Source organism: Anguilla anguilla, chromosome 14 (genome assembly GCF_013347855.1).
Source record: "Anguilla anguilla isolate fAngAng1 chromosome 14, fAngAng1.pri, whole genome shotgun sequence".
Lineage (NCBI taxonomy): Eukaryota > Metazoa > Chordata > Actinopteri > Anguilliformes > Anguillidae > Anguilla > Anguilla anguilla.
The window spans coordinates 1300992-1327809 of record NC_049214.1 but is presented as its reverse complement, the minus strand read 5'-3'; the positions used below and the strand labels follow the sequence as shown (position 1 = coordinate 1327809).

Below are 26818 nucleotides of genomic sequence, written 5' to 3'. Positions count from 1 at the left end.
ACACAGCAAAAGCCTCCAATCAGTAAACAAGCTGTGATTTCCCTATGTCCCGATATTAACCACGCATTGCACCTATTATCAGCACAACCAGTGTCCAAACAGGCCCAGATATGTAAACCAGATGTGTGATGTCATCGCAAGGCTGTTTACTGCCAGTCTTTGTGTTGTCTCTCGAGTTTGGCCTTGGTGGACTGACAACACACACGCAGGCAGGGGGCCTAGCCAGAGCTTTTTTTAATCTGCCAGTAGTTCGTATCAAAGCCGTAGCCTAAACAAATCACGGTTAATACGCTAAACATTCGGAAAAAATCCCAAGATTTTGTCCGAGTGCTGGTCCAAGGTCCCTGCCGAAAAACATTTCCAGCGCCAGGCGTATGGATACGGACACCGAGCAGAAATAAGAAAAGATCCTGTCTTCCACCGAGCACCGCTAACTTCCTGTTCCCATATGACTGCCTGTAATTCTCCCATGATATTCCTTGGAAGTGATATTCTGACATTCAATACCACACACAGACTGACCTATATGTTCAGGACAAAATAAAATTCACATAAAATACTTGTAGTTAATGGTAATAATTAAATAACATTCAGAAGACAATCCGAAAAAAATATACCAATCAATAAAAAAATGAATAAATAAAATTAAAAGGAAAAAGGTTTGCACAATGAAAATATTGAACACAAAATACCGTGCTCAAAATTTTAACTTTGTTTCACAAAATTGAACTCATATTTTAATATTCATGATTATATTTCCTGATCATCTAACGCAGGGGGAATAGATGCTGTAGTAAGCCACTGCCACAGTCATCTCCATGTTTGTATGCGCAGTGACATGCTCCACCTGACCTTGGTATAAAAAAGTGATTTTAAAACAATGTATTTTGTTTGAACTGGCTTTGTAACCGAGAGGTTGCAGGCTTTATTCCCAGGTAGGACACTGCCGTTGCACCCTTAAGCAAGGCACTCCTGCACTCCTTCAGTTGGTATCCAACAGTATGAATGGATACTATGTAAAAAACGCAAAAAGCTGTGTAATTTGCTCAGGATAAGAGCGTCTACAAAATAAATAAATAAAAAACAAATAAAGGCTTCCCTTCAGCCGCTGAAAATGATAGTTTGGGAGCTCCAGGGCAACGCTTTCACTGATTTGTAATGTTTTAAAAAACATGACCTATGTCGGTCAGAATGTGCAAAAAAAGCTGTCTGTGCTGTATAACAGGAATATACTCTTGGTTGTCTGTGTGTGTGTGTGTGAGTGAGTTTGTACGTGTATATGAGTATGCATGTATGTGAGTACCTGTGTGTATATGGAGTGTGTGTATGTGCGTTCATGTTTTTGTGCATGTGTGTACATGCATGTGCGTCCGTGTGTGACACAAATGGTCAGTTGGTCTAACAGGCTAATGTCCTGCTGTTCCTCCAACAGCTGTGAGACTGTTACTATTGAACGGGTCCCAAAACACAGACACACCACAGCTGACAGAAGGAGTTATACCACACTACTAATGACTGAAGCATCATAACGTGTTAGGAAGACCGGCAGATGAATTTCATAGAAAAATCACACTATTATAATGCAACAAAATATGTTAATACAAAAAAGCCATTTCCCCCAGTTCTGTGGAGGCATAAAATATTCTAACTCTTATTGTTCAATAATAACTTACTTCCAAGAAATTGTCATTAATTAAATGTCATTAACTATCATTAGCTAAGAATTTTATACAGGAAAATTAAAGAAATATACTGTATCTATTCATTTTCACTTTCCATGAACTCCTACATAAATATTGATGAGGTTTAGGAAAAATCACTGAAGACTAAATTTAAAAATCCCAATAATGAATTAGTGTTTTATTGAATATTAAATGACAAAATTTAGTCAACTGCCATGAAATATATGATATATATCTCCTTTCCAAAAAATTTAGTTTGCATATCTAAAAAAAGATCCTTTCCTCTGTTCAATATAGATATTTTTAAAGACAAAAGCAGCCAAAATATGTGTTAAGAAAAACTGAAAGTCAAAATGAAAGAATTGCTAATTGTTTAATAATCCCAGTTACTGACTCCCATACACATCTTTTTTTTTCTTTTTTATAAAGCTGACACTTTTTATAAAGCTGACCAGTTAAATCAACCAATGAACACAGTTCAATTCAGCAGAGAGCAGTTCGTCCCAAAGTACACTCAAAAAATGCCAGCACAGCTGCCGCGGTATTCTATTTAAGCACTGGATTTATAGCACACACACACTGCTTTAACACAAACTGACACAATTGAGGGGGCCCTGAGACACTGTAACAGGTTAAAGCACACTTGTAGGGACCCTGAGATACTGTAACAGGTTAAAGCACACTTGTGGGGACCCTGAGACACTGTAACAGGTTAAAGCACACTTGTGGGGACCCTGAGACACTGTAACAGGTTAAAGCACACTTGTGGGGACCCTGAGACACTGTAACAGGTTAAAGCACACTTGTGGGGACCCTGAGACACTGTAACAGGTTAAAGCACACTTGTGAGGACCCTGAGACACTGTAACAGGTTAAAGCACACTTGTGGGGACCCTGACACACTGTAACAGGTTAAAGCACACTTGTGGGGATCCTGAGACACTGTAACAGGTTAAAGCACACTTGTGGGGACCCTGAGACACTGTAACAGGTTAAAGCACACTTGTGAGGACCCTGAGACACTGTAACAGGTTAAAGCACACTTGTGGGGACCCTGAGACACTGTAACAGGTTAAAGCACACTTGTGAGGACCCTGAGACACTGTAACAGGTTAAAGCACACCCCAGCACCCCAACGCGCTCCCTGCAGGTCCGGCGAACCCCTCTACTCACCCTCGGTCATGGGACGCAGCAATCCCAGTCCCGCCAGCAGCAGCGAGGTCCTCCAGACGTACCCCCAAAACACCGTCATCCTCCAGCTGAGAGCCGGACTCCAGAGTGTGTGTGTGTGTGTGTGTATGTGTGTATGTGTGTGCGTGTGTGCGTGACTGTGTGTGTGTGTGTGTGTAAGCTTCCTCTCCCTGTTATCAGAAACTCTGCACCACGCAGACACCCAGCAACCTCCAGCTCCACTGTACACTGATGGACCAGCTGTGAGGGGAACAGAGTGAGAGGGAGAGAGAGAGAGAGAGGGAGAGAGAGGGAGATGGAAAGGGAGGGAGAGAGAGAGGGAGGGAGAGGGAGAGAGAGGGAGAGAGAAAGGGAGGGAGAGAGAGAGAAGGAGAGAGGGGGAGGGAGTTAGCAGGCTGCTCTCTCTCACACACTGCCCCCTGTGTTGCTCGACCGGCCCTCTCACTCCCTCTGGACACCTCGTGGGTTTGGACAACAAAGGGGCAAATGATCCCTGCTGCCCCCCTACCTACCCCCGCTGCCCCTCTCGCCCTCTCCCTGCCCCTCCAACACTTCAAAAACCTCCCGTTTTCAAAAAGGGGGAGGGGGGGTGCAGCGGCCTGAGGGGGTGCCCCCAAAGAGAGGGAAAAAAAACAGCTTCACCCACAGGAAGAAGGGAAAACATGCAGGAAGAGAAAGAGCTTACAGAGTGCTTAAAAACAAAAAATTATCTTACACTTTCAGTTATATTCCCGGCACACACTCATCCTGGTAAACAGCAGACAGGTTTTATGGGCCTTGAATCTACCGGCAGGTAAGGATAAAAGAACAGGTGTTCACTGAACAGGGGCCAGAGCCAGAATCGCTGGATATGAATTAACTCGAAAGTCAACATTATTAACACTTTAAGGTGTGAGATCACAAATGTGTGATCACAATGTTCTCAACTGAACATTCTAATGCTGATGATGTCACAATTACTGCTGGTAACTGAAAGTTCTAGAACACTGACTTAGAACTTTGGAAAGAAAAAAAAAAAAACATTCCAAAACACCTACTTCTCAAAGGTTCCGTTCACACTAATAGATCAGGGTTAAAGCAAACATGTGGTTTCAGGATACAAACACAGAAAGAGAGAAAGTAATGTATATGCGTCAAAATCACCTTACAAATCTAAACAAGAAAAATTCATTCACTGGATCTCCTAACCTGGGTCTGCACCATTTCTCTGCTGCTCAGTCTTCGGTCTCATTTTTAGTGCACTTTAGCTGCTTTACTGGTTTCAGTTGGTGGAAACACAAAGTCAAACCTCTAGCCATTTCTCACAGACCAGGCTTTTCATAACTGATTATATCTGTCTTTCTGCAGAGTAATACATGTCATAGTTTTGGGCAGCGGTGGTGTATAATGGGAGCGCAGCTCGGCCTAAAGGTTGCAGGTTTGAGTCCCAGGTAGGGTGCCATTGCACTATTGAGCAGGGTATAGAGAAACCAGCTGTGTGGTGTAGGGGGGGAACCAGCCCACTGTGCAGTGGTGGGAGGTGATGTTTTTCCCACATGGGCAGTGCGATTGTCTTGTCAGGAGGGATTTCACCGTTGCAAGGCATAGCATGCGATCAGGAGGCCTCTTTCCAGCGCTGGAGCAGGGGGTTCTGGGAGCAGGGGTCTCCGCGGGTCACGCAGAGGCCCTTGAAGTACGGGGACATCCATCAAGCGCGCAGCGGGTGGGAACCCTGGGGGGGTGAGGGGGGGGTCTGGGGATTGAGTGATTATGGAACATGCTGATACTCTCAAACTCCTGCTTGTTCCAGGAGAACCATTGTCTTCTTATTTTCCCCTCTTGAAAAAGCCCCTAATAGGATCCATCAGCTGTGACAGAAACCCTCTTTTTTAAGAGGTGTTAAGAATTAGCAAATTAGCATCAGAGAATTGGTCCAAAAAAAATTATAACACACCGACACATCATTAAAGGACCTGAATCACTGATGTTTTGAGTTGGATCAGACCAGTCCTTCAAAATACAAAAAAAAAAACAGGATCTCAAGAGGGGAAAGAGAAATGAGACCCCCTGAATGTGAGACGGGCAATGCTGTCTTTCTTTGGAATGTGCATCCGTCCCGTCCTCATCAAGCAGAGAGTCAAAGTGTCTCCTTCATCAGTCCTCCTGCGGGTTTCTGACGCATGAATTATGATATCGGAACAAATCGATGCTCCCCCCCCCCCAAACACCGTCAGGCTGCTCGGCCACACGGACGGACGGCTCGACCCTCAGGGAAGGCGACCCGCTAGGAGGCGAGCCTCGGCCGTCCAATGGGCACGCTGCCTCCGATTCGGGCCGCTCGTATTGCTGATCGAGTGCGCTGCAATCACACTCAACACCTCTTAATCCGCCCCCCCCCCAAAACGAAACCAGCAGGCAGGAGCCCACAAAAGCCCTGGGGGAGTTTCCTACCGTCCCCCCCCCACCCCGCCCCCGAACCCCGCACGTACCCCACCGCCAACCCTCAGTAACCCCCCCCACCCGGCGCACCCCCCCCCCATTCCCCAGCAGTGTGTCATTTGTGTGAGAACAGAGAAGAGCCCTCATGAATATGCAGGGGCCCCCACACAACGGGGAGCTTCCATTCAGCATTTTTAAAGTTTTTTTTAAAACCTGAATGCTTAAACAGAAAGTGTTTTTTTAACGGACGAGCGAGCCGTCCTCACAGTAAGGGTCGCCCTCTCTCTGTGGAAGGAAAGGCGGGGAGGACAGCCAGAGACCTGCAGCTAACGGCCTGTGGTGCAAATGAGCGTGAAACCGCTAGCAAAATAAACTTTCTCATCAAAAACATATATAAATAAAAAGTAAGCACTGCTTCTGAGAAAAACAAATCATGAAAACTCCACATTACCAGGTCAGGACGTTAACTGTGAAATGACACAATAAAATTATCGCTTTATATCTGGAGCTTAGGTAAATGTGCACATTTAAATTCTTTATTGTACAAAATGACATTTTGACTGACATTTGCACTTTTTCAAAGCTCTTTCCGGAGTGTGCATACTTATTCTCAAACAGCTTATTGTACATCATAATATAAAAACCAAAAACATACAGTCCTCACATATTCTTATAGGTGAGACCACAAAGGATATGCAATATTTTTGTACCAAAATCAACAGGCAATTCATTATGGTCTCATTAAAGAGATAGTTCAGTTTCTGGATTATTTTAGAAAGTTTAGGCCTATTTCAGTTTCATTGTAAGTTTTTGATGGGCCCAGATTGGTGGAGACATTTATTTTTAGATGAAGAATCTTTTAAATATTTACATACATGTCTGATGATCTGGTGGGTTTCTAATTAAATTAATTAAACAGCAGCTTGTTTTTGAAGGAATCTCCAGTCAGCTGGCGGTGCTTGCTGAGTCAATCTCTGACACTCTCTCTGATGGACACCGTGTAAAAACCGCTCGTTCATTCATTCATTCATTCATTCATTCATCCAAAATGGCCGCCACAGCCCAGGCGGCTAGCGTCCCTGATTTACTGTCTTTGCTGATGCCCGTTTCCACGGCGACACATAGCTCATTCTGACATACTGTAGTAACCGCTTCACGGCCGGGAGCGCAGTCTGGGTTTTAGTACTACTCAAGGGCTGCAACAGCTGTGCTCCGCCCCCCTCTAAGCCTTAAGCATTACAGATAGAGTCATTAACCCTTTCACAAGTACGCTTTTCAGAATGATTTATTTATTTATTTATTTATTTTAGTCAGTGTTCTAGAACTCCGCTGCTTAACAATAGTGATTGTGACATCAGCATTTAGAATGTTCACTTGTAAACATTCTAATCACACATTTGTGTCCTCACACCATAAGGGGTTAAACGTGACCTGGTCGCTTCCCAAAATCTATCTCTGCCCAGTACCCTTCTGGGCACCAAAAATCACCACTCTATCCTGTCCTGGAACCCAAGTGATTTCACACAGTAACCAAAATATTAAAAATCGATGTGAACAGAATATAGCAACTAAATATAAGCATTTTTTCTTTCCTCAACACTGTGAAACTCCAAACTGAATATCCATGGGATGAAGTATCAGGATTCCACTACGGGAATTATCCTCCATCAGCGGGTTTTTTTGTTTTTTTCTCAGTGAAAGTGCTGGTTTTGTAGAAAACGGACCCCTGTCGTTAGCGCTTAGCGTGCTAGGTTAAATGTACTGTACAGCACGTCTGTGAGCCGGATACAGGGCGCGTCCCCGCGCCCCAACCCCCCCCCCCCCCCCCCCACCCCCAATCCCATCTCTGCCTCATCAGCACTAAACGGCCCATGAGAAGGTGTTTTCGTACACCCAGGCAGAGGCCTCAGGGTCCAGCGGGCCTGATTATCCAGAGACTGTCAACAGCTCCTTTAAAATGACAAACGTGCCTGCGTCCTCACCTCACTGTCATTTTAAGAGTGATGTAAAAATATGCCAGTTTTAAACAATTGAATCCTGTACTGGTGATTCAGTTTAATATATTCCTCTTGTACAGTGCTGTGTATTACAGTGTTACATTAAGTCAGGAACTGGTCTCTTTTCTCTAACATTACCAGGGGAAACTATTCCATGCACTGACAGCCCTCTCTATTTTACCTTGATTCAGGCAGGTGCAAAGCAGAGAGGATAGCACATAAAGAAGGGATCACAACCCCTTTGGGGACTGAACCAAAACCCATGCGGGGAGTTATATATATATTCGCCCATTTATTGTGAAGTGCTGAAATATACTGAGAACGTATTTCATTTAATCATATTCGCTGTATCTTCCATTTCCATAAGGAAGAGACTGGTGCTCCTGCAGTGACAGTCTCGCATTTTTACCCACTAGGCACGGCACAGAAGCAAAAAAAAAGATTAAATTTAAATGCTGCGACTTTGCACCCCAGCTCAAATTGGGAAGCACACCCATGTGTCCAAACCTTACTAAAAATTGAAAGAACACTAAAGGCTAGGATGTTGCCAAATTTTTGGCACGGCAACAGGTGCGAGGGAAACCCTGTAACTTCGTGAAGGCCACACCCAGAAAAAACACTCAGTGAGTTCTTTCTGCATCAATTCACACTGAAATGGCTTGTGCTGTATTTACACAAAGGACCAGCAGGACCTCACCTGCTTCTCAGGCTACACCACTGTTCATCAGGGACACATAGAAGCCCAAAAACATTCATAAAGTGACAGTTACTTGACCCTCCATCACAGGGAAAGTGGCCTAATTAAAAGTAAATATTATGGGATTTTCCACAGTCAAGGAGACTGCAGACCATCAGCCAAGACCAGCTCAAAGGCTCTGTTTCCTTTCTGGGAGGAGGTCATGGGCCCTGAGCTCGCCAGTGAGAGGGGAGCCTTGTTTGCATCGCGGAGTTAGCCAGCCTGTCGTACCTGTTTACTCTGTGGGGGCACCCGGGGGGGGGGGGGGGGGTTGAGTATCCCTGAATGTGCTACGAGACCATAATGTGCCTGGGCCTGTTCATCTCCATCAACGTGATAAACACTGTGGATTATCCCCGAGTGCTCAGTGCTTTAATCAGGTGTGTTTTCCCTCTCTGACTCTCACAGTGGGAGAAAGCTTTGTCCCTGTGTGTGTGCCCTGCGATGGACTGGCAAACTGTCCAGGGTGTATTCCTGCATCTTGCCCAATGCATGCTGGGATAGGTTGCAGCACCCCCCTGTGACCCTGACCAGGAATAAGCGGGTATAGATAATGGATGGATGGACTGATGGATGGGCTTAGCCACAGAAGGGCAGTAAGAACAGCCTCTACTCACATATAATTAAGCATGCCATTTAACATTATCACTTGATTTTAAAAAATCATTTGATTACCATATAATACCCGTAGTCTTTCAGTAAATTTTAAAATATGGAAAAATGAGTCGAAGATTTTGGCAGGCTCTAATAGGTTAAAGAAGCAGACTCAAATTTCTATTTCCACAAGTCCACATGGCTATGTGCTGTGCCCAGTAACACCAGGGAACAGAGGATCTGTTGTTCCTTCCACTTGTAAAACAACACTGCAAAAGAATGAGCAACACATGAGCAATCAAGCCCAGCCCCCCCCCCCCCCCAATTTACTTTTAAACCTGCCACACAAAATTTGGGCAGTCAGCTAGAAAACAAGCAAAAGAGAAAGAAAAACAAAACAAATAAAAGGCTTTCCGTTTTCACTTCCCAACACAGCCACAGTAGAGTGAGCACAGGTGTCTTCAATTAAAAATTTAAATGAAACATCTTTGTGAGAAGTAAAAAAAAATAAAAATTAAAAATGTCCTGAGCCCTGCCAAGTCCCCAGGAGGTTTTAATGAAGACCCTGCTGTGTGGTGTCCGGGTTACGGTCAGTGGACACTGGTAATCAAAGGCCCCAATTAAGGGCCCGGTTCAGGGCCAAGCGAAGCAGGCCTGATGTCACGGGTCATCGCGTTGACCTTTAAACCCTGAGCGACCCCTACACCTGCCCGAGCGATTAGCCTGAATGCACCCCGGCGATTCAGACACCCGCGGCCAATCCAGCGACGCAGCTCAGCGGCCAATCCAGCGACGCTGCTCAGCGGCCAATCCAGCGACGCAGCTCAGCGGCCAATCCAGCGATGCAGCTCAGCGGCCAATCCAGCGACGCAGCTCAGCGGCCAATCCAGCGACGCTGCTCAGCGGCCAATCCAGCGACGATGGCGGTCTGGACCTCAGAACTCAAACGGACGGCGACTCCCGGGCCTCCAGCCTTTCACTCTCGCGGTTCACAGCTGTGGCGGCTGATCATGCTACAGCAGGACGGTCAGGTGATGTTCACACCGCCGTTTCGGAGTCCGTCATGCCGCTGTTCGCCAGGGGAAGGCGCTGTCGGACAACGTGGACCAGCGCAGGGCCGTCCGCTAAAGCGAGGCTCCCTGGTCCTCTGGAAACGTTCACCAGACCTGAACACCGCAGCTCAACGTGATAATGCGTCAACCAATAGGAGACGTTCTAAGGCAACCTGGGAGGGGGGGCGGGGGGGCAGAAGGCTCTCAGTCTGAGGCATTTCAGTCTGAGGCATTTTTAAATAAGATAGTGGAAGAACGGGTTGTAGCAGTGAGGACTCCTCTGATGCCGTTTAATACGTCTGTAAAAATGCTTAAATGGCCTGGGGCTGTATCAGAGTGCAGAGTGCACACACGTCTATGGGCTTGGTATGAAAAACATGTGTGTGCGTCTCTGATGTTATTTCCCTAACAAAGCCTTTGAGGCTAGCTTCTTAAGCGAGCCAGACAGGCCTCTATAGGATACGATGGGCTAACGATAATTCGCCTCACTGCCGATTTACCCATTTAGATCCAAATGAAAAAAAAATAGAGAAAGAGAAAAAGACAGACAGGGGGAGAAAGAGAGAGGGAGAAAGTGGGAGAGAGAGATAGAGAGGGTGGGAGATTTAGAGAGACAGAGAGAAAGAGAGAGAATTACCGTTCGTAGTTTGCGAAGCTGCACCCACAGAGGGTGTAGCTGTTCTCGCATCACAGAACAAAGGGGGGGGGGGAGCTGGCATGTGGGACAAAGGGATCGCTGCTGAAAGGGGGGGGGGGGTTCTGGGGGTGCCGCAGGGTGCAGGGTTCGGGCAGCCCTAATTGCGTTAAAAGGGGGGGGGGGTGTGTTTACAATATCGCACATTTCCTAACGAGCACTAATTGCGTGCACTTACTGAGCACGTGCAGGAATGTTCCCCTGCCAGGGTGCAGGGCAAGTTCACAGAGGACAGAATTCACTGAAACGACAGCATGGATTATGTCAAATCTGTCAGGAGCATTTCAAACGCTACGCAAAATGCACATCTGAGTGCATCAGGTGGAGATGTACGCACCTCAAACCAATGTCCTGCCCGTGTGTTTCTTTATAGATTTTGAACTAAATTTACAGTCTCACCTGTTAAAATAACATAACGTGTGTTCAGATATGATGCTCACTAAAGAACGGTAATACACATGCACCACATCTATTCACTATCACAGCTGCAATACTTATAGGTGGAGTGAGGAGACCACAGTGATGCTTTATATTCCTGTTATAAAAAGAGGTTCTGAGCCTGATTACACAGGAACAGCAGACACCATTCTCCCCAAGAACGCTCTCCTGATCCAAAGGGAACTCCCTACGTGTCACACTTTTATTTATTTCTGCGTCGTGAGATGTGATGCAACACGGTGAAACAAATGAACTGCTTTTCACAGACATTATGTCATCGAACCTGCCCAAACTGGAACTAAACATTGCGAACCCCAGAATGTGAAACACATGGTTTTTTTTTCTTGTTTTTTTTTTTTTTTTCAGAAAAACAATTTGCTCTGTCATTGATTGACACACACAGATACACCGGCCAGCTGGTACTCTGCTGTAAAACTAAATTAACTGTGTAACACAGAGGGAGAGATGGAACCAAAACACACACGTTTCCTGCGCCAGAATTTACCGGAATGTTCTCAACAGGTTTCGAACACTTCGTGAAAATAATTTTGCTTGTTTTTAACAATCCCAAACTGTACCAAATACAGTGCAGACGGTATACTGTTCTTTTTATTTCCCTTCAGCTCCCATGAAGTCACGGAGTACGTTGCCATGCGGAGGTAAGATAATACCATCGTTTTATGATTCATATTTTCAAGTTGTGCGCACTAGCGCCTGAAGAACAAGGAGAGCTTATATGTATTGGAACCCCTGACAAATTTACATGGCTATACCTAAAAACTAGTGTGAGCTTAAAAAGTTATGATCAATGTGAAATGTTTGTCATGAAATAATAAAGGACAAGTAAAACAGCTGCACGGAGCCATTTTGGATCAGACAGGAGCACAGGCCATGAGCATTTACAGGTCTGACAAAACATCCATTTCCCAAAATGGCACCAAAAGTCTCAATTCTGGATTGGTTCTTCTACTGCACTTTCTTTAAATGCCTTCAGATTAATGTCTAATATCACTCTCTGGATTTACCATTTTAGTATTTTACAAAAGCCCTCCAGCTATAGACAAAGAGAAAATTGAATTTTGGGAAAAATTCCTACAAGTGGGGGGAAAAAACAGGAAAGCATAAATGTTATAAAAACTGAGAATTTTGTTTGTTAAGATTTGCCGTGGAAGATAAAGATCTTTTCAGGATGGAAAGGTGAGAGAATGAATGATATTTTTGTGAGTACCTCACACAACACCCCTTACACAGCCCTCTGCATACACCCCACCCCCAACCCACCCCTACACACCCCTCTGCATACACCCCACCCCTTACACACCCCCTGCACACCCCTCTGCATACACCCCACCCCCAACCCACCCATACACACCCCTTTGCATACACCCCACCCCTTACACACCCCCTGCACACCCCTCTGCATACACCCCACCCCCAACCCACCCCTACACACCCCTCTGCATACACCCCACCCCTTACACACCCCCTACACACCCCTCTGCATACACCCCACCCCCAACCCACCCCTACACACCCCTCTGCATACACCCCACCCCCAACCCACCCCTACACACCCCTCTGCATACACCCCACCCCCAACCCACCCCTACACACCCCTCTGCACACACCCCCCCCAACCCACCCCCTACACACCCCTCTGCATACACCCCACCCCCAACCCACCCCCAACACACCCCCTGAACACCCCTCTGCACACACTCCCACCACCGCACAGTCCTCCAGTGGGGCAATGACACAGGCAAGGAAAGTAATCGATGAACCGCACTGCCTCATGTGTAAAATCGTATGAAATATTGATGTCTTATTATATTAAATTGCTTAATACACCCAGGACACATGTATGCACAGGCCACCAGACGCAGCAATGTGACTGGCTCTCTGAACCTGCAGCAATGTGATTGGCTCTCTGAACCTGCAGCAATGTGACTGGCTCTCTGAACCTGCAGCAATGTGACTGGCTCTCTGAACGTGCAGCAATGTGATAGGCTCTCTAAATCTGCAGTGATGTGACTGGCTCTCTGAACCTGCAGCAATGTGATTGGCTCTCTGAACGTGCAGCAATGTGATAGGCTCTCTGAACCTGCAGCAATGTGATTGGCTCTCTGAACCTGCAGCGATGTGATTGGCTCTCTGAACCTGCAGCAATGTGATTGGCTCTCTGAACCTGCAGCGATGTGATGTTAGGCAAGGCAAGTTGAGTTTATTTATACAGCACCTTGCAAACACAGTGGCAATTCAAAGAGCTGTACACTGGCGTAAAAGACAATAAACCGTAAACACAAGCACACGGTAACCTGCCATCGCCTGAGCACTCAATGAAATATGCCGAAAGCACAGAGAAGTGACACAGACCTTTCAGTCAATATGTGTCGATTAAAACCGCCATTTTGTGTGAGCTGTGCCAAGCCGGTACACATTCGCATCGAATTACAACTCATCAGCAGTGGAGAGCAGCACAAATAAATAATCACATAACTCTCAATTCCCTGTCACATTACAGCCTCCAAACAAAGCCGATCTGCAGGGCCAGACACGCCGAGGACAAACTGCACGACACACAGGCCGGATACTGTCACCGGCAACACCATTCCCAACTCCCGCACTTACAGGCCACTTCCATTTCCCAGGTAACCCATTTCAGTCATGAACATCATTTAATCGACTCAACATTCCATCCATCAATGCAGTTACTCTCCACCATTTTGGAAACGTTCATAAAAAATATTATAACCTGAGAGTTTAAGTTCATGACATAACGACATAGTGGCGACATAGCTCAGGAGGTAAGAGCGGTTGACTGGCAGTCGGAGGGTTGCCGGTTCGATCCCCCGCCCTGGGCGTGTCATCGTTGGTGTGTGTGTGAGTGTGAGTGTGTGTGTGAATGGGTGAATGAGATTGTAAAGCGCTTTGGATAAAAGCGCTATATAAAAAATGCAGATACACAGTCCAAGACAAAAGAAACTCTGAGATATGTTACTAGGGTAATAGTCCTAATAGGAAAAACTCTGCTGTCAGTGTTGATACATGTTGCTATGGTAACAGCGTAGCAGGCCAACGCTAAGATCGGACGCATGTACACAACAAATTAAATCACAAGCTGTCCGGAGCAAGCCAGAATTCAGCTGGAGTGAGGCAAGCTTCCAGCTCCGTCCTGAGCTCCCAGACTCGGGCGTGTGTGTGTCTGACAGGAGAGAAAGGCTGCCTTTCAGAGAGAAGCAGGGAAATCATGAATGGATTACAGAACTGTGTTTCACTAACTCTTATCAGATGAGGGCAGTGGAGGAGAACAGACACACACACAGACACAGACATACACACACAGACGCACATACACACACACACAGACAGACACACACACCCACACACACAGACAGACAAACAGACACACACACACAAACACACACACAGACAAGCAGACAGACACACACACACACACACTCACACTCACACACACACACACACACACATAAACACATAAACACATACAGGAGAACAGCTTTTTAAAATCCGCTTCCTGCACCTGAGGAGCAGGTAGAGGTTAAAGCAGCAGCAGATGTCAGACCTCCTGCAGATCTCCACCTCGTTCGTCTAAAGGAGCCACTCAGCCTCTCCACATAACAGAGTGGTTCACAACAATCCTCTGTGCGTAGGTACAGACTGCGGAGGTCTGTGGTCTGTGTGAGCGGGGGTCTGTGGTCTGTGTCTGTGGAGGTCTGTGGTCTGTGTGAGCGGAGGTCTGTGGTCTGTGTGAGTGGGGTCCGTGGTCTGTGGTCTGTGTGAGTGGAGGTCTGTGGTCTGTGTCTGTGGAGGTCTGTGTAAGCGGAGGTCTGTGGTCTGTGGTCTGTGTGAGTGGGGTCCGTGGTCTGTGGTCTGTGTGAGGGGGGGTCTGTGGTCTGTGTGAGCGGAGGTCTGTGGTCTGTGTGAGTGGGGTCCGTGGTCTGTGGTCTGTGTGAGTGGAGGTCTGTGGTCTGTGTCTGTGGAGGTCTGTGTAAGCGGAGGTCTGTGGTCTGTGGTCTGTGTGAGTGGGGTCCGTGGTCTGTGGTCTGTGTGAGTGGAGGTCTGTGGTCTGTGTGTGCGGAGGTCTGCGTGAGTGGAGGTCTGTGGTCTGTGTGAGTGGGGTCTGTGGTCTGTGTCTGTGGTCTGTGTGAGCGGAGGTCTGTGGTCTGTGTGAGCAGAGGTCTGTGGTCTGTATCTGTGGTGATCTGGATACTTTCAGATACTGTTTGTCACAGTTTGCTGAACTGCAGCAGTGACCTGCTTTCTCTGCCAGATAAAGCCAGGCCTTCTGTGTCCTTATTGAATCAGCCAATTAAATAAGCCAGGATTCACTAGTACACTCTAGGGCATGTTATCAAATACCAAAATAAGACAATCTTTCCTGGGCACGGCTGTTCGGGAGCACAATTCAGTCATTGTTGTCATGAGCCAGAAAAATCACTCATCTGCAGTATCTAACACAGCCATCTATGTAGTCCACTGTAAGATTATAGCCATAAACTTTCCAATGAGTAGTTTGGGTTTTTTTAATACATGGAGACTGAAATGTGATCATCTCTGCGATACAAGTTGGTATATTGGACGACACAGTGCAATCCAACAGTTCATTTTTTTTGACCGGATACAGCTACTGGTTGCTCTGTTTTTTTATTTAGAAAAGGTTATAGAATGTTATCAAAGGTGATAAACAAGCTACATACAGTATACAGGGAGCTCCATCACATTTGGGACAAAGACATATTCTTTCTTGATTTGGCTTGGTACTACACGATTTTTGATTTGTAATCAACCAATTAGCACATGGTTAAAGTGCAGATTTTCAGCTTTTGTCAAAGGGTATGTTTTACACATTTTTCAGCACCTGTAAGAAATCTTCAGTCATCAACTGCAGAGGTCTTCCTTGGCCAACCAGACCCTTTGCAATTACTGAGCTCGCCAGTCCTCTCTCATGTAATGATGTTGCTTGATTTGGGCAAGACTAAGATGTGGCCGGTGTCTCTGACTGTTCTCTTTCCTGTTTCTCAGCCTCATAACGGCTTCTCTGACTTTCAGTGGCAACCCTAACCCTAACCCCAACCCTAACCCTAACCCTAACTCTGGTCCTCGTGTAAACAAACACCAACAACAACACAAGAGCCGATCAAAAGGCTAGAATCAAGACGAGATACTGAAAGCTCTCTTAAACCTGCACTAATTCTCTCTCTCTATCTCTCTCTACCTCTCCCTCCCTTTGTCAAAGTCCCTCTCTCTCTTTCTCCCTCCTTCCCTCCTTCCTTCTCTTTCCCCTTCTCTCTCTTTCTCTCTCCCTCCCTCCCTCCTTCCTTCTCTTTCCCCTTCTCTCTCTCTCTCTCCCTCCCTCTCCCTCTCTCTCTCTCCCTCCCTCCCTCCCTCCTTCCTTCTCTCTCTCTCTCTCCCTCCCTATCTCCCTCTCTCCCTCCTTCCTTCTCTCTTTCTCTCTCCCTCCCTCCCTCCCTCCCTCCCTCCTTCCTTCTCTCTCTCTCTCTCCCTCCCTTTCTCTCCCTCCCTCCTTCCTTCTCTCTCTCTCTTAGCTTCCCTCTCTCTCTCCCGCTCCCCCTTCCTCCCTCTCTCTCTCTCCCTCCCTCCCTCCCTCCCTCCCTCCCTCTGGGAGTTCTGTGCTAATGTAGCACCATAACCCCGTGTATCCCGGTCCCGCTCTGCTGTCAGTGAGCACCGGAAAGGCGATCCGTCTCTGAAACATCACGCCCTCGCTTACTGTAAGACGCGTAACCGGCGGACAACGCTCTCCCCGTCAGCGATGCGTACGGACACGCGCGCCGAACACGCCGCACACGCCATCAGTCCTGCAGAGTGGCCCTCCGATCGGCCCGGACCTCGCTAAGCACAACATCTCTAATGTCAGTGTAAAAGCTCTCCATCGTTTGAGCAGTTCTTCATACGGGTGATTATGGGAGGAGTCCTCCGTCTCGTTAAAATTGTCACTAATGACTCACTGATCACTTCCTGCTGCACTAATGGAGTTCATTAGGGATGCTCAGCTCTTTACTCTACCCTTTTCTCTGATTTTCTCTTTCTTTCTTTCCGGTCGTTAGGTAGGTTGGCTCCTAAAACTGACATTAGTAGGTAAATTTGTTTTACTTTTTTTCTGTTTGCTACTTTGCAATCCCTCCAGCTTCTCTGCTGATTCTCCGATACGACCTTTCCTTGCCTGAATTAAACATTTAGCATATGGGAACTTGCTGATTTTGTGGCAATACTGTACTGTTATCTGCACAATCTATTTGGTTTATCCAGTTATTGTTAACACATGCATACTGGGCCATCCTGACAATGAGCAGCCGGTGGTACTACAGCTACAGAACTACAGGCCAATGCTGATCTGACAATGAGCAGCCGGTACTACAGCTGCAGAACTACAGGCTAATGCTGCTGACAATGAGCAGCCGGTGGTACTACAGCTGCAGAACTACAGGCCAATGCTGCTGACAATGAGCAGCCGGTACTACAGCTACAGAACTACAGGCCAATGCTGATCTGACAAGAGTAACAGGCTGTTCGGTCCAGATGTCTCAAACGCCAGTCCTGGAGTGCTGCAGTGTCTACAGACATCTGTGGTTTCCTGCCAATCAGTGGTCAGTTAAGGCCTTGGAAACAAGGTGTGCAGATTCTTTAGCCAATCAGTGACCTAAATGAAGCACTTAATGCAGGAACACATCAAACACCGGCAGAAACAGGATTTGAGCTTTAGGTCCCAGATTTAGTCCTTTGGTTACATGTCTTTAAACAGACTAAGCTGCTGCTTTTGACTGTAGGCAAGTACTGAATAAAACAAGAAAAAAAAAACAAGCCTCCTAGGCTGACGGGGACCTTTGAGAATGGAGTCTCTCCTTCTCAGACAAAAAGAAAGAAATTCAACCCCGTCCCCGTGCAGAGTGTGGGAGAGATGGCAGGGGGGGGCGGGGGGGGGGGGGGGGGGTTTAAATATTTCTGCAGTTTCACTTCCTCTCCTGTTAACCCAAACCACCTGGAGGATTCCCCCCCCCCCGCGACCCTCCCGACCCCCCTCCCCTCCCCCCGCCCCCCCGCAGGCTGGTCCAATTAGCAGCACCTGAAGCGGAACGCCGTCGGTCACGGAGCGCTCGAATTCCGCCCAGGTGTAAGAGTCACGTGTCGTCGCCGTGGCGATGACCCCTTCGCGGAATCTCCCGGAAGTTCCTCAAAAATATCCCAGAAACACGACGCGACCCCGCCGACGCTGTCCCAGACAGCGCTGCGCTCTCAGCTAAGGGAACGACTTGAGGAAAATTTATCCTTCGGGGTCGACTACGGCCAATCACAAAGCCCGGCCCCAAACCACACTCCCCGCAGCATTCCCCAACACTATAGCACCGTTCCCCAAACCACACTCCCCACAGCGTTCCCCAACACTACAGCACCGTTCCCCAAACCACACTCCCCACAGCGTTCCCCAACACTACAGCACCGTTCAGTACAGAATCAGCTGAAGCAGTTCACTTAAATGCATTAATGAACTGAACAAGATCATTCATTGGAAGAAGAAGAAGGCATTTTTTGACAGAAAGCACAAAACAGAAACACTCCCATGATGGACGATACTGAACAGCAGTGCGTAGAGCAGGAGTGACCGCTCCCAGCAGCACAGACCGCCTTAAACAGAAGCACATGGACGCAGTAACCGCCTCTCCTCAGAGTCCTCGGCTCAAAACAAGAGCAGGAGGGCATTTCACGAAGCAGGATTACAGGGTTAGCTGGATAACTGCACTGAGTAAAACCCAAAATAACTCTTTTTACTCCAGTCCATGTTCCAGATCTGGGAGATGTTCCGGGTTTTGCTCAGTGTAGTTTTGGGGGGGGCTGGGGTCAAAGGTCATTTATGTGTTTGGGCTTACAGCGATCTTCAGCTCTGCAGCCGTCCGGCGCAGGAATGTCTGCTGTGAATCGGGGGGAAATTCTGGAGGCTGAGGCGTTTCTTTCACAGTAATACAGTTATTCACAGAATTAGGGCTCAGATTCAGGTCCATTTCACCGCATACACAAACCTTTCCACAACATCTGTTCCAGATCTACGGACCGTTCATTCCAGCAAAATCTGCAAATGACATTTTTAATCATCTCCAGTAAAGTGCGGTGGGAAATATCACCATGGCAATTAAGAGATGATAAAAAAAAAAAAAAACACTGTATATTATCAACGGATTTTTAAAATAAATTGACGTTTAGGCTTCCAGTGTGGTGATCCTTCCCAGAACTTTCAGTCTCAATTGTGTTTGCATGCAATCAAGCCACTCATTTGAAATGAGTGTTCCACTTAAGAAATGGAAATGGAAAAAATTAAAACCAAACTGCTCATATCCATGCCAGCTTTAAAGCACATATCCACAGGGATGACAGGACTGACTGAGAATATCTCTGTCACACACACACACACACGCTCGTACACACACACACGCACACGCTCGTACACACACACTTACTGAGATGTATGTCCCAATACACTATGACCATCCTCTTCCTCCAATTAACTCCAAATGCTTCCCATAATCCCGGCCTGTCAATCACCCTAAGGGAATGACATCACTTCTGCCGTGACAGCTCCATCCTTGCTGCCAGGCGACAGGGAGAGCTCCAGAGCTGGAGAGCCCTGCAGTCACACTGACACAGCGTGAGACGCGCAGCTGGGAGATATCATTATCCTGTCAGGAGCAGCCAGTCACTCAGGAGCGCTACACGCGTACGCAGCGACACTTCAGCAGAGGAGACACTGAAAGAGCAGCAGGTCTGACACGGCCTTCTCTAAGGTCCCTCATGGGGCGACTCTTGTAGGATGACGGGGCAGAAGCTAACACTTAGCACGGGGGCATGAAGCTAACACTTAGCACAGGGGCATGTAGCTAACACTTAGCACAGGGGCATGTAGCTAACCCTTAGCACAGGGGCATGATGTGTGATTAGAGGATCACAGGGCATGTAGCTAACACTTAGCACAGGGGCATGTAGCTAACACTTAGCACAGGGGCATGATGTGTGATTAGAGGATCACAGGGCATGTAGCTAACACTTAGCACAGGGGCATGTAGCTAACCCTTAGCACAGGGGCATGATGTGTGATTAGAGGATCACAGGGCATGTAGCTAACACTTAGCACAGGGGCATGTAGCTAACACTTAGCACAGGGGCATGATGTGTGATTAGAGGATCACAGGGCATGTAGCTAACACTTAGCACAGGGGCATGTAGCTAACCCTTAGCACAGGGGCATGGTGTGTGATTAGAGGATCACAGGGCATGTAGCTAACACTTAGCACAGGGGCATGTAGCTAACAGTTAGCACAGGGGCATGTAGCTAACACTTAGCACAGGGGCATGATGTGTGATTAGAGGATCACAGGGGCATGTAGCTAACACTTAGCACAGGGGCATGTAGCTAACCCTTAGCACAGGGGCATGATGTGTGATTAGAGGATCACAGGGCATGTAGCTAACACTTAGCACGGGGGCATGATGTGTGATTAGAGGATCATAGGGCATGTAGCTAACACTTAGCACAGGGGCATGTAGCTAACACTTAGCACAGGGGCATGATGTGTGATTAGAGGATCATAGGGCATGTAGCTAACACTTAGCACAGGTGCTGTTTTGGTCATTTCTCCTGGTAATCCTTTTTTTGTTGAAAAAACAATGTGCCTGAGCAGGAGTTCACATAAACTGTGGCATGTGAGAGAGGTTCCTGTAAACCACTGTTTTAGCATGATAAGAAGGGGTGGTTAAAGAAGAATGGTGCATATTCAATACGGCTGGGAACTGAGGCCAGTATGGTTTTTAAAACCATGGTTTTGAAAAGAAGGCTATTTTAGCCTCAGTAGTGCTGTCTCTGTGTAGTACATGCAGTGTGAGGGAGTACCAAAGACACAGACATGCTTTTGAACAGTGCCTGAGGCACACTGCAGACCTGATACACGGTTTTACCTGAAAATCACAGGAGACAGATCCTGTGTATGTGTGTGTGTGTGTGTGTGTGTGTGTGTAGGCTGTTCTTCTGACAGCATGAGAGACACTTTAGAAAGCTCACGTCCACAATCAGCAGATTAGCAGCACTGTTGAGATTACTGTTGAGCTGATGAGCTCCTATTTATTTAAAAAATCCTCTTGACAATATTCAAATCAAACTGCATCACACATCTCAACAAAACAATGTGTACCCTTTCTGCAGCTATACTCTTCTTAACCCTTTGGAGATGTTTTTTTGTAATGCTTTTTCAGAATTCTACATCAGTATTCTAGAACCCCACTGCTTTCAGTCACCAGCAGCGATTGTGACATCAGCATTAGAATGTTCAGCTAAGAACACTCTAATCCCACATTTGTGACCTCACATTTTAAAGGGTTAAGTGTGGTTTGTACATCAGGACTGGCAACAGGGAGGAAGTGCATCAAAACGGTCGGGGATCATACTTTTCCAGATGTCTTCACTGTAATTTTTCCAGGAGGCACAAAGTGTGTGGCCATGCATATCCAAATATTCAAAATTTTTAGATATACATCAGCATTTTTAAAAAAAAGAAAAAAATTAAGGAAAACAAGATCTAAAATCCAAGAAAGACCCCCTGTGGAACACATGCCCTCTTCTCCAGTATGTTTACATGCAGAGAGGTGCAGGCATTCCGATGACCTCGGTCTGCTGACCTTGGTCTGCTACTTACAAAAACCCATTCAATTCCAGCGGCTGTGGAAAGGTTTCTGCACCTCTACAGACAGGTCTGGCTTAGCACTGGTAAAACAGACAAGTGAAGCAGTAAAAGAAATATAAATAAAATGCTTGTAAATAAAAGAAATAGATATTTCTTATTAGTTTGCCCACATACACAATATGGTGTGTATTATGCATTGTATAACATCTGGGTCTTTGGCTATACTCAGGGAAAATATGTGATTTGGACATGATTTGGACATGTTAATCCATTGCAAAATACATATGAATCACAGCGCACACCACCGCGGGGGGAAGGTCCTGGAGGTTATCTCCTGTCAGGTAGATAACTCTCTCTCCACTTCCCGGTCACGCAAATATTTCAGTGCCAATCTGACAAATGGTTATGCAAATTGGGCTCAATACACGGCGTGTCTGATTCACAAAGATGATCGCAAGTAACCACCTGGAATGAGCACGGATTTTTTAAAGACCCGGTGGTAACGCTGATCTTCGGTACAAGACCCATTTGGGTTAACAAGCAGAAATGACTCGGCATTACAGGCTGAAGCAAGCGATACGGGAATAACTCGATGGCAAAGATGCTCCCAGTAATTTTATTTGCTGCTATAATTTATGTAGACCATTCCATTGCACAATTTCTCAATAGTCATGAAATACTGAAGATGCCCACTTGCTGGTCACTCAACCAAACTTGTCTGCAGTGCAATGGCTCCTTTATGAAGTTATTTTCCCTGCGCCATTAAAAGAAATCCCTGGTAAATGACAGAAGAATTTCCATTTAGTGTCACTGAATCAGCACTGAGCCGGCCTGAGGGCTTTGGGGGTCCTAAAGAAGAATGCTGCTGCGCCCCCAAAGTGCTCCAAAATAAAAAAAGAAAAACGTGAATCGTGTGGGACTGCTGTGGCCCTGAAGGACTGCAGCGAGTGCTTCAGCCAATGGGTGGCTCTGAATAAGCCCCTCCTCCACTTCAGGAGCAGCTGTGAGCAGCACCAGCCTTTACTGCACTGGTGCATCCAGGCTACTTCCCTCCACCCACCTGTCTTCTGACCCGCTCACTCCTGCTCCGGGTTGCAGGAGGTGCTGGAGCCTATCCCAGCATGCATTGGGCGAGAGGCAGGAATAGACACTGGACAGGCAGCCAATCCAACTGCAGGACACACACACACCATTCACTCACACACTCACACCTACAGGCAATTTGCATCCTCAAATTAGCCCTACCTGCATGTCTTGGGACTGTTGGAGAAAACTGGAGTACCCGGAGGAAAGAATGCCCCCATATTTACAGTTCCCTCGTCAAAACCTACACTGTCCTGCCGCTGCCCCCCCCCCCCCCCCCTCCCCGCAGGGATGCCATGTGACTTCAGATAAAATGCGGTTCCGCAGCTGTTCGCTTTCTCCTGTGCAGCCACACAATCATCTCCTCCTCCCTTTCTCTTTTCCTCTTTTCATTCGCTTCCCGTCCTCCGCACACTTAAATTCAGCATGTGTGCTTCTGCCCCGAAACGCCAGTTTCCCCCATAAGCTGAGGTCCCGGCTCGGGGCCCGTTTAATGCCTATCTCAGAACACGACACGGGGACAGGGGTGTGAAGTCTCGCCTTTCGTGCCTGCGAGGGGTGACACCGCACCTGTGGAATGTTTAAAACGCACTGCTGGATCACATAAAACGCTCTGCGCAATTCAAGAATTTTTAATAACATCAGTGACGGTCCAAATTTTCTGTCCTCCACAATTTCAGCACTGCGCAGCGACTGTTACCTGTGCCACAGAACGAGGAACTGTCAACACAGACTGAGAAGCCCTCGGACTCCTTTAATGTGTGCAGTGCTAACGTGAGTCAGGAGCTAAACAGATTAAATCCCGCAGTATCAGCTGTGTGACCCCAGCCTATCAGAGCGCAGACAGCACACCTGAGCCCCAAACGCAAAGGTTTCCGTTTCATTGTAGTGGTCTGACAGGCTGTGGTTTCACTTTGATTTGACAAATTAGCCATTAATTCTACACAAAAGCACAACAGAAGACTAATCTTCTGCTAAGTACAACTAATGACACCAGGAAGAGAGGGGAAAAAAAAAACTAAACTCACAAATCCATCAGGCCGTCTCCTCTGGGTGTTTCCAGCAGAGTGTGTTCAGCTGTAACCAGATATTCCAGCATTCAGCAGTAACACCTGCAGGTGTGCCTGAGTCTGCCGCAGACCAGGTGAGAGAGAGCTTGTGCTTACCTGTTGGAGTGCAGCAGGGTTCGGGAGTGGGCGGGGGGGCGGGGCGGGGCGGGGCGGGTGTGTCGGGGTGTGAAGCACGCAGACGTCGGCTGTCGTCAGCGTACCCCCCTCCGGCGTCGCTCTTCCCCGATCACACCTCGAACCTCAGACTCGACCCAGCAGCGAGCGCCAAGCTCAGGGTTCCCTGTGAGAAAAAACACACACACACACACACACACTCAAGCCCTGGCCACGTAAAAACACTCAGTGTGTCACGCACCGGTGAGAGAGCTAGCAGTCAATGTGCGGGTCCCTTCTCCTAACGCCAACGCCCTTTTAACCCCTTACGGTGTGAGAGCATAAACACACGCGATTAGAATGTTCTTAGCTGAACATTCTAATGCTGATGTCACAATCACTGCTGGCAACTGACAGCAGTGGAGTTCTAGAACAGAGACTGAAGGGGATGTAACCACTGCGCTGCACAGTGACTGGAGGGGGAAAATAATTCTAAGTCAGCATTCTAGAACTCCATTGCACTCAATTACCAGTGGTGGTCGTTGCATCAGCATTAGAATGTTCAGTTATGAACACTCTAATCACATACTTGTGATCTTACACCTTGTAAAAGGGTTCAAGGAGAAACATCAATGTACGTTCGGAATCATGTTCTCGTCTAAGTTCGAGCAGGAGAGACACATACCAGACCAGGGCAAGCCAACTGCTCCCCACCACTGTGCATTCACCCTGCTCAGCCCCCTCTGGGAAATGCCTGTTTGTGGTTCTCATCAAATGTGTGGCTGAAGGTTCCAGCTGGCTCACTGGACTGCACCACATCGTTCAAGGCTGCTCTGTTCATAACAAACACAGGCGCCAGGTTTACACTGAACTCAAAGGCAGTTAGGCATCATCTCCCCCACCGAAGAACGCAATGCTTCTTCAACATCCCAAACGACACCACAAACACCACGTTCCTAGAAGACACTTCAAACGTCTGTACATATCATGTTCCTGCATGGAATAAATTATCACGCTCAGGGTTGAGTTCATGTGAAATTACCCGTGGAGAGGATTGCATAATTAGCATTGTGGTCCGTAATGACAGCGTTGAGCTCTCAACACCTCAGACGGCTTCCCGGACCGTTCTAGGCGTAACCCGACATCAAACACTAACGGCTGAATCTCCACCGTCAGAATGTCCTCCAGCTCCAAAGGAAACAGCTCAGTGCTTATTTATCTATTTATTAATTTATTTATTTATTCATTCATTCATTCATTTATGAGTTTGGCTGATTTAAGAGCTAGATTCCTTCAAATGAAATGTTTACATATGCACAGATGAAGTCAGACAGCAAATTCGTTGACTTCCATGGTGCAGCATTCAATGTGTTTCTCATAAGATAAGATGGATGAGACGCTAATACAGATGATGTCACCTCTACCCCTGAACTCCAGCGATGGGAAGTGGAGGAGTGAATTGGCAGTGGCGTACACGCACAAACACACACACACACACACACACACACACACACACACACACACGCACACATACACACACACACACACACGCACACACACACGCACACATACACACACACACACACACGCACACACACACGCACAAACACACACACACGCACGCACGCACGCACGCACGCACATACACGCTCACACACACACACAAACACACACACACGCACATACACATGCTCACACACACACATACACACTCAGACACACGCACAGACGTGCATTCATCGTGTTCTAATACGTAATATGTCAAATCATAGAACTTAAAGAGAGCCTAAGTAGAGAAGAGTCTTTGACTGCTTAACCAACCTCCCTATTTTCATACTGCAGCTCACACATATGCCTGTCTGTGCGAGAGAAAATCCTCCAGTCAAAATTGTCATCCCCCTGTGGAATCGGTGATGGATTCTCAGACGCTGTCGCCCAGTAGATTATCTCTGACAGGGTTCCAGCCCATCAGTCACGGCTCCTGGGTCCAGCTGCTGGCCCCTGGCTCGGCCACGGCGGAGAGCCAGCGCCCTGGAGCCCGACCTCTCACCCCGTCTGGCCCTGAGGGGAACGAGTGGCTACGCCGCTAACGTGCTAAACGTGCTAAGCGTGCTCCTGCCCTTTTCACGCCTGTGTCTGTCTGTCCTTCGCTTGCCCTTCCGCTCATTCCTGGAATCCTGATTTTTTTTTTTTCCTCGACGTGTTTCTCAGGATTTTGTCCTCCACGCGTTTCTCAGGATTTATTCTACGAATTAACCTCTCCGCCGTGTAACTGTCTGCAGCGTTAATAACGAGATCGATGAACGCTGCGTTCACACCCTGACACTGAAGATGTAAACGGACGATCGACTAGACCCTCCAGATATCTAAAGGTTACACAAAACTGAACAGTACCGTACCTGAGAGAAACACTTGTGTGTGTGTGCGTGTGTGTGTGTGTGTGCGCGCGTGTCTGTTACCGACGGGGAGAAATGAGTCGGTTGGCCGAAGAGTGAGTTGATTGTACCGCTACACCAAGAAAGCCGGCTTATGACTCACACAATCAGATTAGTATAGGAATTCCTGAATCAACAAAATGGCGCACAAACCAGTGAGTGTGCACCGGGCCAAGGCGGACAGATTCGGGACAGGAGGCCCTCTCTGCTCCCACAAGGCCTCGTTGGTCGGACAGGTGGGGGGGGGGGGGGGGTGTGTCCCGCTGACGTCTGGGCTGTCCCGGGGAACAGGGGTGCTCAGTAGGGGTACGAGCGTGCCGGGGTGGGGAACCGTGGCCCTTCTCCGCCCCCCGAACAGGGATCTCTTTCTGAATGCGGTCGGCCGGCCGTGTGCCGGAGTGTTGATCCTGGAGAGGCAGACAGGTTCTGCATACAGGCGCTGGTGTTCACCGCAGTCCCGTTTACATACAAGTGCACAGACTGGGATTCGATGTGTCTGCGGCCATTAAAACTGGGCTCAGGATGAATTTCAGCAGTAGCTTCCAAAATCCTAAGTGGATTTACACCCCCCGAAAGAAGGCTCTTTCTAGTCCAGGTCGCTCTCTTCCTCTCTGTCTCTCTGTCTTTCT

The 26818-nt window shown here is 47.5% G+C and overlaps 1 protein-coding gene across 1 annotated transcript in view; it reads right to left on the bottom strand.

The window, feature by feature from the left end:
- The window catches only part of LOC118213440 (bone morphogenetic protein receptor type-1B), a 49382-nt gene extending 25500 nt beyond the window's left edge, over positions 1-23882 (bottom strand). Inside the window, exons 1-2 of the mRNA XM_035392418.1 lie at positions 23758-23882; positions 2856-3113 (exon numbers count right to left, since the gene is read on the bottom strand). Coding sequence (XP_035248309.1) covers positions 2856-2934 — 79 coding nt within the window. The 5' untranslated portion in view covers positions 2935-3113; positions 23758-23882. The remainder of the gene's footprint in view (positions 1-2855; positions 3114-23757) is intronic.
- Between the last annotated feature and the right edge of the window lie 2936 nt (positions 23883-26818).